This window comes from Seriola lalandi, unplaced genomic scaffold, assembly GCF_002814215.2.
Source record: "Seriola lalandi dorsalis isolate HSWRI2012SDOR001 ecotype SW California unplaced genomic scaffold, Sedor1 jcf7180002054351, whole genome shotgun sequence".
NCBI lineage: Eukaryota > Metazoa > Chordata > Actinopteri > Carangiformes > Carangidae > Seriola > Seriola lalandi.
The window spans coordinates 570013-581239 of record NW_019524904.1 but is presented as its reverse complement, the minus strand read 5'-3'; the positions used below and the strand labels follow the sequence as shown (position 1 = coordinate 581239).

Below are 11227 nucleotides of genomic sequence, written 5' to 3'. Positions count from 1 at the left end.
TATAGTATGGCATAAAAATGTCAAAAACGTCATAATATAGTGTGGCATAAAATTCTCAAAAAACGACTTCGTATACCATGGCATAAAAATGTTAAAAACGTCATAGTATAGTATGCCATAAAAATTCTCAAAATCGTCATAGTATAGTATGGCATAAAAATGTCAAAAATGTCATAGTATAGCATGGCATAAAATTCTCAAAAAACGACATAGTATAGCATGGCATAAAATTTCAAAAAACGTCATAAGTATAGTATGGCATAAAAATTCTCAAAATCGTCATAGTATAGTATCGCATACAAATGTCCAAAAACGTCATAGTATAGTATGGCATAAAGATCTTAAACACGTCATAGTATAGTATGGCATAAAAATGTCCAAAAACGTCATAATATAGTATGGCATAAAAATCTCAAAAAAGTCATAGTATAGCATGGCATAAAATTCTCAAAAAACATCATAGTATAGTATGGCATAAAAATGTTCAAAAACGTCATAGTATAGTATGGCATAAAAGTGTCCAAAAATGTCATAGTATAGTATGGCATAAAATTCTCAAAAAACGTCATAGTATAGTATGGCATAAAAATGTCCAAAAACGTCATAGTATAGTATGGCATAAAAATGTCAAAAACGTCATAGTATAGTATGGCAAAAATTCTCAAAAAACATCATAGTATGGTATGGTATAAAATTCTCAAAAAACGGCTTAGTATATTATGGCATAAAAATGTCCAAAACGTCATAGTATAGTATGGCAAATATTCTCAAAAAACGACATAGTATGGCATGGCATAAAATTCTCAAAATCATCATAGTATAGCATGGCATAAAAAATTTCAAATAACGACATATTTTAGTATGGCATAAAAATGTCCAAAAACGTCATAATATAGTATGGCATAAAAATGTCCAAAAATGTCATAGTATAGTATGGCATAAAAATGTTAAAAACGTCATAGTATAGTATGGTATAAAAATGTCCAAAAACCTCATAGTATAGCATGGCATAAAAATGTCAAAAACGTCATAATATAGTGTGGCATAAAATTCTCAAAAAACGACTTAGTATACCATGGCATAAAAATGTCCAAAACGTCATAGTATAGTATGGTATAAAATTCTCAAAAAACGACTTCGTATACCATGGCATAAAAATGTTAAAAACGTCATAGTATAGTATGCCATAAAAATTCTCAAAATCGTCATAGTATAGTATGGCATACAAATGTCCAAAAACGTCATAGTATAGTATGGCATAAAAATGTTAAAGACGTCATAGTATAGTATGGCATAAAAATGTCCAAAAACGTCATAATATAGTATGGCATAAAAATGTCCAAAAATGTCATAGTATAGCATGTCATAAAATTCTCAGAAAACGTCATAGTATAGTATGGCATAAAAATGTCCAAAAACGTCATAATATAGTATGGCATAAAAATGTCAAAAACGTCATAGTATAGCATGGCATAAAATTCTCAAAAAACATCAAAGTATAGTATGGCAAAAAATTCTCAAAAAACGTCATAGTATAGTAAGGCATAAAAATGTCAAAAAACGACATAGTATATATGGCATAAAAATGTCCAAAAACATCATAATATAGTATGGCATAAAAATGTCCAAAAATCTCATAGTATAGAATGGCATAAAAATGTTAAAAACGTCACAGTATAGTATGGCATAAAAATGTCCAAAAACGTCATAGTATAGTATGGCATAAAAATGTCAAAAACGTCATATTATAGTATGGCAAAAATTCTCAAAATCGTCAAAGTATAGTATGGCATAAAAATGTCAAAAACGTCATAGTATAGTATGGCATGAATAATATCACAAAAATGTCATAGTACAGTAAGGCATAAAAACGTCAGTATAGTTTGGCACAAAAATGTCATAAAAGTGAATTTGCAAATGTATTTTTAGTATTTGTGGAAGTTCATTTTTATTTATTACACATTTACATTTGTCAATTTGTTGATTGTCAATCTTTTCATACAAATGATATTGAAAGAAATCTACCTCCATAAAGACCTGACTGTATTTTGGCCCTGTCTGCAGGTGAAGGGGAAAGCTGTACTTATTACAGGTTGTGACACTGGATTTGGCCATGCACTTGCCAAACATCTGCACAAGCTTGGCTTCATTGTGTTTGCAGGATGTCTTTTGAAGGTATGGGCTAAACATACTAAATGAATGCCAGTATATATAATCAACAGCCTATGTCCTAAATAAAACTAATGCAGTCCAAAACAATAGCCCTACAAAAAGGTCTTACCAGGAATGTTATAATGGGTTATAATGGTTTGTTTTTCTCTCAGAGGTATTAATTCAACTTAATGGTCATTTTGAGGCTGTTGTTTGTGGTGCTGTCAAACTTTATTATGATGAGAAGCATTTCTAATATACCCTTATTGATTTAAATTCAAATTAAACAAATTCCTTCTTCAGTTTTAGCTAGGTGTACCTAGTAGACGAGCAGCTGAATGCACAGTATGCACTTTTCTAGCGATGCATGTAAAGTTCCCTGTTTTTGGAGGCTGCTATGCACTTCCAACTCCCATTTTTCAAAGCATTGATAACATTTAATATTAACTTTAATTGAGTTGGTGTAACTGAGAAGACCTGTCATCCCTGCAGGATAAAGATGGAGAGGGTGCAAAGGAGCTGGAGGAGTTTCATTCAGATCGTATGAAGGTAATCCAGCTGGATGTCTGCAGTGAGGAGCAGGTGAAACAGGCTGTGGAATATATCAAGGACAACATGGAGGACTCTGAAAGAGGTAAATACTGCATCAGCACCTGTCTTCACTTACTTAGATAAAAAGATCAATGTGTGCTCATTCACAGAATTAATCCTCTGTGACTTTCCGTCACTGTTTATGACCCAGGTCTGTGGGCTGTGGTAAACAATGCCGGTGTGTCAACATTTGGAGAAGTGGAGTTTACCTCCATGGACACCTACAAAGAGGTGTCGGAAGTCAACCTGTGGGGCACTATCAGGGTCACCAAAGCTGTTCTACCATTAATCCGCAGGGCCAAAGGTAAATTACCCTCTTCATTACACATTATCAATTTTTGATTTTTTTTAAACATGACTTAAGTTAAATAGTGTCCAAAACGGTAGTGTTAAACTGTAAACATGTTAAAGGGACAAACACCTTGGCTTTTACTTCAAGTTTTTTAAGTATGGATTATAAACATTGCTAGAATTCCTATTTGATGGAAAACGGTGCAGCCAACCAGTAAGTTGTGTCCCGTGATTTCTGTGAGGAATGTTAACAATGCAAACAAGCCTGAAACGGACAAATTTAAAGCCTTTTTCCATAATGGGACATGAAACTCTTAATACTTATATTGTAAGGAAATACAAATTATGCAATGAAAAAGTAAAACAAGACACAATTAGATAAACTGACATCACATATATATATATATATATATATATATATATATATATGTATTATATTAATTCAAGTCACAGAAAGGCCCATTTAAAAATGTGTGTTTTTAGTTGACAGTTACTAAAAAAAAAAGTGGAGGTGACTGTGAGATGGTAGTTTAGTCCACAGTTTAGGTGCAAGAACAACAGGAGAGATGATGTTTAAAAGTGGTGCAGAAAGAAGAAAGAAAACTTGAATGCTTCCTTCAGAAAGGACTTTAGTTGGAAAAAGCTCAACAGTAGCAGCAGAACTGCAGTGTGGTGCACTGCTTTTAATAAGCTAGTAAAAAGTGACTCATCAAGAACCAGAGATGTAGTTAAATTATTTGCTCAGCTGAGCAAAGCTCCAGGCCATGTTCTTGTTCAGAAAATCTCTTAAGAGTGTTGGACTATGGACCTGGAGGTTTAGTGGGTTTAACGAGCAGCACTTGAGGCCTTTTATTTCATTTTACGTTTATATTATTATTACTGGTGCACTACAGGCTGCACTAATTGTGTATGAATCATCATATTCTATTTGATACATTTGTTTTAAAAAGGGTTGCCATTAGAGCATTGGTTACAGAAGAGTATCAGCTCTTCAGCACATTTCTGATGCCTTTTACCTCTGACTGCAGGCCGTGTGGTGAACTTGGCCAGCATGTATGCGAGGATGGGAAATGTCATGCGGTCCCCTTACTGTATATCTAAATACGGCGTGGAAGCTTTTTCTGACTGCCTGCGCTATGAGATGAGGGGCTGGGGCGTTAAGGTGTCCATAATCGAACCTGGGAACTTCATTGTGGCCACCGGCATCCTGACCCGTGACATTGTGGCCAGCACAGCCAACAAGCTGTGGAACGAGGCGCCCTCGAATGTGAAGGAGGATTATGGGAAAGCCCACTTTGAGCACCACATGGGTCTGATGCGCTCTTACTGCAACAGCGGACACAAGGATGTGGCCCCTGTTATGGATGACATCGCCGACGCCATCATGTCCAAGCGTCCTTACTCGCGATACACCCCCATGGAGCCACACTGGTGGATCAGACTGCAGCTGATGACCCACCTGCCCGGCGCCATATCCGACTTACTCTATTTCTAAATGAGAAGCTGTTGCTGTGTTAGCTCCCTCTGTCTCCTTCTCAGATCACAGATAGCAGCATATCTTTTTAACTCTATAGCACTGCGCAGATCTACAGACTTACCCTGAAGAGGGTTCTCTGCTATGTATTCCTCAGCACTTGAAATCATTCACTGATGAAGCCTTAAAACTTAATCGTTTTTTAAACCGTAAGTAAATTATTGCACTTTGCTTTTTGTACATCTTAGGAAAACCACAACTTTATCTATACAGATATACTCCGTGATAAGTAGTAACTACTTTGTGAAGGATATCAGCAGGGCTCTGACATACTCGTACCTATAAACACTGCATCTTTATTGCTTTCTGTGGTATTGTCTTTTTTAAAAAAAACTGTGTGTTTGTCCCTTATATATTTTGTTTTTTCCTGATACTTGTAATTTTTGCCTTACGGGAATCTTCTGGGGCCCCACTGGCATGAGGACCAAAGCTGTTAGAGCTCAAGAGAAGGCTCCTACTGTTCTGTTGTGGCTGTCGCCGGAACAAACCAAGGTCAGCTACTGTAAGACTGTGGTGAGATTTGGCTCGACTCGCCCCCAGAGTTACGTAACAACAACACAAGCCCACTTTGTCTCACATGCTCCAGTAGATCCTGCGTGCTACTTCGACAGTGGGGTTGATTGATGTGATTAATGGGCGTGCTTGAACACAAAGGTTGCCCCCCCCCCACCACCACCCTTCCTTGGTGGATAAGTATTTTGTAAATAGAACGAATAAAGCATTTTAATTTTACAATATTATAATCACAGTATCATTTTTAAAGAATGATTTGAAATAAAGTGACCAAAATGTGATCATGTTTTGTTGAGGGCCTGGATGGTGTCAATAAATGTAATGATGCCTTTTTGCCACCAGGTGGTGCACAAGCATTATCCAAACCTACCACTGCTGTCTGCCTGCACAGATCATCTGCTGTCTATCTCCCAACTTAAGATGCATTATAATCACATTAAAGTAAAGTTGAAGCAATGATGACGAAAATTTACCCAGCTTTCATATCGTTAGGAGCTGTAGATGTTCAAACAATAGACAGTCTATAAGACCTTCTGTCAGTCGCTGTAGTAAAATTCAGCTAAGAAAAAAAGAAATGAAAGTGGAAGTACCAACATTAAGACATTTTGAAAGCATTCAAACGTGACAGTTAAAAACACAGCAGACATGATCATTTTGATGTTGTTTATTATGTCTTTTGAACACTCTAATAAACTCTTCTAAATTATTACACCTGAAGACAATCTCCCCTCCATAAGAACAGTATTAAGAGCATGACATTAAATTTTCACAGCACTGCCTTTATCATTCCGCAGCATGGATCTGTTTTCTTCACTCTCTCTCATACAGAACAAAGCTTTGTGAGACAAAGAACACCATAGAAATGGAAGCAGCACAAAAGCACCAAAGTTAAACATGGGGCCATTTGTTCTGAATATTATCAAAAAATCAATCTTAAGTTTCAAGATTATCTCAGGCTTGTTTGGCAGTCAAGAACCAAAGAGCTCCAGCTGCAATGTAGTTCTCGAGTGGGAAAAATAGTTTGATAAACAATCTCTTGATAATATCTGTCACAACTGACTTCGACGTCTTTTTAAGCAGATTCAAAACCATTCCTGTACAGCTACAAGGCTCTGCTCATGCGGCCTTCATGTTGTAAAATGAAAAAAGATCCCAGTTTATAACAATATCTATGCAGGGAGATACTGTAGTTCTGTTATTTGTATATCAAGTAACACATTTAAGTATCGAGGATGCTGTTTTTTTTTGTTTGTTTTTTTGTTTTTTTTACATATTTAAGTGGCTAAACTGCAAAAGTGAATGTCTTACACTAGTCTTATATGAAATACATACAGACATAAAAAACTATTTCCTTGGAAACCATGACAGTTTCTTCACAACCAACAATATGTGATACCGTTACTTGAGGTGCTCATACATGAGATTCAGGTCATGATTACATCACACCTGGGGTTATGTTTCTGAATGAACATCAGCACATATTTTTATACTGTACATGAAGAAGTTATACTTGATGAGATCAGCTACGGTAAGGTCACTTGAAACTACACACAATATCAACTAATGGGCATTTTATGCAATGACGTAAAACGTTAGACAATGACATTTTCAGCCTACATCAACAAAGTGAGCGCTAAAAGAGGAAATACCCTCCTTGATAAGAATGTTTTCAGAAACCCCAACACATCGCTCACTAATCAGACTCAACTGATGCACATGCAAAGCTTTAACCAAATAGCACGCAGTGGTGACAAGTGGGAAGAACGGGATAAAGAAAAAAAAAAAAAAGAAAAAAAAAGGGACACTAAACCTTTGGTTGACAGAAAGCTGTGAAGGCACATTAAAATCTCCTCCTAAATCCTTCAAACTGGGGCACGTTGCGTTGGCGTTTGTCACTTTAATGCTGCGTAATATTGCAGATTCTGTAGAAATGGAAGTCAGGGAGGAAATTTCACAAAAGAAAAAAAGAAAAGAGAAAAAAAAAGAAAAAGGTTGCTGACAACAGTTGGTTACTACTGCAGACAAACACTATCTCTCACAAAGTGTCAGCAACATGGCACGATACAACAGCCAGGGCAGGGATTGAATGTAATAAATGACAATGTAACAGAAATCCTGTAACCCAAATACTTATACTGGTGACTGGTAACGCAGTCAGATAGAGAAACTAAAAGTGGGAACACAGGCACAAATATCCTGTACATGTTGAAATAATGGTAATATGTAAGATTTAAATAAACCTTTACAGATTCAGGACCTAAAATTAACAAAAAAATCACTCGTCATATAAAACAATCCTGTGATTTACACTTAGAGGCAGAGATCTGTCCAATCTTGACAGAAGCTTTCATCTTGGAATGTTGATTTTTCTAATATATAAATTGTTGTATGTATGTAAATTGTTTCACTTGTATAATGTGGTGTAATTACAGTTAAATTAAGATTTTGACCAGAGCTGTGGATGTAAAACTAGAACCGTTTAAAGCCATCATAAATCAAATTGAAAGGTAATTGTTTCTCTGTTTATAATTAATCTTATATAGCTCCAATACACACTGTTTTCACACAGCTCTTGTATGAATAGCTCTGTCAATCACCTTGGGAATGGAGGGAAAAAAGAAAAGGTTCACACCCATGTTTTGTGCTGTGTGGCAGGACTGGCTGTTTTTTTTAATGCCTGGACTGACTAGACCTTAAAAGCCTTTCTGAAATACTCCCATCCAAAATCTTTTATTCTCTACTGTGATACATCAGCGTTGGCCTGCGTTCATTTCCCCCGCCCAAATATGACTGGGAGCGGTATTCCAGATACTCTCATCCAGTGGAACAGATTCTCCAAGTCTCCTCCCTCGATCCTAATTCACTGCTTTTGTTTTTTTTTTGGTTTTTTTTTTTTAAAGGGTTCATTTTTCCATTCCTCCTCTGTGAAATCCCTCTTCCACTCTCAGTCTCTCTCTCCTGCGCTCGGGTCCAACTGGCCACAGCTGGAGAAGCCATCATCACAGCCATCGAGATCACCACCGCCATCATCATCATCATCGTCGTCGTCGTCGTCGTCGTCGTCGTCTCCCTGAGCCCACTGCTGGAGCGGCTCCCTGCCAACGCCGCTGTAGCTTTGATTCCAGGCACTAGTACTAGCTGCTCTTCAACATTCAAACACTACTTGGTCCGTTTTCACTCGACAAACATCCATTCACTAGAGACCTTTACTGTAAATATAAGCCGTGTGTTGTGCTGAAAACATGTATTCTAACTTGACTCTGACCATACAAATGGAAAAAAAACAAGCCCCAAACCAGGACGCTTTAACTTGCTCTTACACGTTAGTCATGGAAATAAATGCCCAGATATCAAAGAAAACATCAGAGCATTTAAACCAGTTTTCTTTTCTTCCAGCAGTACTTAGTCATAAGGAATTGTTTTGTGAAGATCCTTTGTGCCTGCTTAAGGAAGAGGGCGTCTCCTAGCTTGACGTATATGCTCTGCAACCACACAAACACGACCCCTGGGTGACCTTTTACTCCCTCCATTCCCTCCAGTGATCACTAATTCAGGAGCAGTGACATCATCCTCTGGACTGAGCCTCCATTTCATTTCCCCTCCCAGCTCCACAGAACTGTTCAGTGTACTCCCCCCCCCCCCCCCCCCCCAAGCAGCGTGAGGTGGTGGTGGTGGGGGTTGTGTGTCTCTGCTCTTCACGGAGGAAGTCTCCTACTATGAGGGAAAATACTTTTTGACTCTTCACATGACCTTCAGGCACGCGGATAAACTCCATCAGTCTGTCTCTTCTAAGTGAAGGTGTGAGGACACTTTTCTGTCTGCATGCAAAGTGAGGGGAATTTGAGCCTCCCACTGTCTCTGGTGCCTCGGCTTTGTAACATTCACATGATATGGATACAGCAATATGTGAGACAAGCAGTTCTGTAGTACAAAGAGAAAGTTGAGTATCTAGAAGAAGAGCAATCTTTACATCACACACAGATGCACAGTGTGATATTCCAACCTCTACCACCATGATCCTAATAGAATTGTATCAATAAATATATTTTGGTCACTTAATTTTTATTCATGATTAGCATTTAGCAGAAGTTGTGGATCAGTGCGCCCACAACCATAAAGAATGAGTTAAGACAGACAACACAAAAATGAGTTGAAATGCAGACCTCTAAGATAAGATTCTGGATTCGCTAACATTTGAAAAAATGCCTCATACGGTTGGTTGTTGTGTGTTGGATATAGTTTTTAAAAAAAATCATCACATTTTTAAAAAGAAACTGTTAAAAGATTATATATTATCAACAAAAACAAAAAAAAAAGAAAAAAAAAAAAAAGGAAACTAAATGCAACTCTAATAGATATCAAGGTGGAAATACATGGCATTGCCTATGAACTAACACATCTGGATAATTTAAAATAGGCGACCAAGAGGTCTGTAGTCAACTCTCAGGAGTCCATAGTCTTTTTGTCTCCCCCCCTCCGTTCCTCCGAGTCTCTCCCATGCTGTTGCTTCCATACCTCCTCTTGGAATGCTCACAAATTGGGCATTGAAGTCCTGATGATGTGTTAAGTCCTCAGGCTTGGCGTTTAAATGTTAGTGTATGTTCTGGCGTAAGTATCTGTATGTCTATATATGGATGCAGTTAACAATGTGTAGTTGTGTTTGTGTCTCTGTGTGTGTGAGCGTGCATGTGTGTGTGTGTGTGTGTGTGTGTGTGTGACAGAGAGGGATCAGGAGGCGGCCAAGGCCTTGATCAGGTACAGTTTGTCTCCCTGCTCACTGGTGAAGATGGGGGCTTTTTTGTAGTGTTCAACAAGTTCTTCCATAGAGTTGAACTTGCGCTGTCCAATGCAGTAAAGGTTTTCCTTCAGCTGCACTTTGAAATGCTTGTTCTTGCTCTGCGCCTTCAGGGAGATGGAGAAGTCGTTTGGCTGTGAAAAGAAAAAGGAAATGAGAGGTTATTATCAGTTGAGAGAGTTTCAAAGCGACTACACGCAACCTATCAATTCAGTGGTTGTTTCGTAAGCAGGTGTGGGCTACTGACCGATGACTCGCTGTCTCGGATGAGGAAGTCTCCCTCTGCGCCTCTCTGGTTTAACGCCACCTCCGCCTGATGGCGCGTCACCTTCCCGTAGTACCACTCCTTCCCTGCGAAGCGCCCGCTGCCCGAAGGCGAGATGTAGTCACAGTCAGGAGTGGGCGGCCCAGCGAGCCCTGCTGTGGGTTTATGGGAGGTGGAGTCCAGCACAGTGACGTAGTTCTTGGGCACCAAGCCCAGCTGTCCGTCCGCTTTGCGGCACTTCCACCACTCCGGATCGTTCTCTGGCTTCTCCACGACCTCCATCACCTCGCCCTTCTCAAAGTTCAGCTCCTCATCGTTGCCCGAGCTGAAAGGGTAGAGCGCCTGAACCGTGTGCAGCACCCTGTTCCCGTTCGTGGTGCTGTTCACCACAGCCGCAAGCTTCTCTGTTAGCGATCCCGCCGGGTCACTGAGCCCACCCATTCCCCCTCCCCCTGCCGTCCCATCCACGTCCTCCGTCACATAGTTGGACGGAAACCAGCCCGATCGTCCGCTGTAGCTGCCGCGCCACCAGCCGTCACTGCACTTCTCCATCACCACCACCCGTGTGCCTTTCACCAGAGACAGCTCGTCCTCACGCTCGGCCGAGTAGCTGAACTTGACCAGGGCAGGCAGGTTGAGGTCGTACAGTCGCTCGCCGTTGTCTGCATACATGTCTGTGTCGGAGTTGGACGCTGTGTCTCTGACCCCCCCCTTTCTGCTCTTTACCTTCCCAATTCCTACACAAAAATAAAAATAAAAATAAATCAAGGAAAAGTGTAAGAGACAGAACATAATTCATCATTTCATCATCTACACTGAAATTAAGTGCAGTTAATAAGATCAGAAACTCAATTACAAGCACCTGACATTTTGAATTAGCATACAGACAGACCTTTAGGATTTAAAACTCATCATTTTACTAAAACACAAGTCCCTGGAATTCCAATTTTCACACCCTTCCACTGGTGTGGTACAAGTCTCGACAGAAAAACAAAAACCATACCATTTATAAAAAAAAAAAAAAAAAAAAAAAAAAAATAATAATAATGATCTGAGTAGGATGAAAACCTGTTCTGGCACAGGCTTA

The 11227-nt window shown here is 39.1% G+C and overlaps 2 protein-coding genes across 3 annotated transcripts in view; one reads left to right on the top strand and one right to left on the bottom strand.

Moving 5' to 3' along the window:
* The window catches only part of bdh1 (3-hydroxybutyrate dehydrogenase, type 1), a 14820-nt gene extending 9459 nt beyond the window's left edge, over positions 1–5361 (top strand). The window contains exons 2-5 of the mRNA XM_023407902.2: positions 2065–2175; positions 2644–2785; positions 2894–3046; positions 4062–5361. Of these exons, the coding sequence (XP_023263670.1) occupies positions 2065–2175; positions 2644–2785; positions 2894–3046; positions 4062–4528 (873 nt within the window). The 3' untranslated portion in view covers positions 4529–5361. The remainder of the gene's footprint in view (positions 1–2064; positions 2176–2643; positions 2786–2893; positions 3047–4061) is intronic.
* A 368-nt stretch (positions 5362–5729) lies between these two features.
* The window catches only part of nck1b (NCK adaptor protein 1b), a 27455-nt gene continuing 21957 nt past the window's right edge, over positions 5730–11227 (bottom strand). For both annotated transcript variants that reach the window (XM_023407874.2, XM_023407876.2), the window contains 2 exons: positions 10123–10877; positions 5730–10009 (listed from right to left, as the gene is read on the bottom strand). In XM_023407874.2, the coding sequence (XP_023263642.1) occupies positions 9809–10009; positions 10123–10877 (956 nt within the window). In that variant the 3' untranslated portion in view covers positions 5730–9808. The remainder of the gene's footprint in view (positions 10010–10122; positions 10878–11227) is intronic.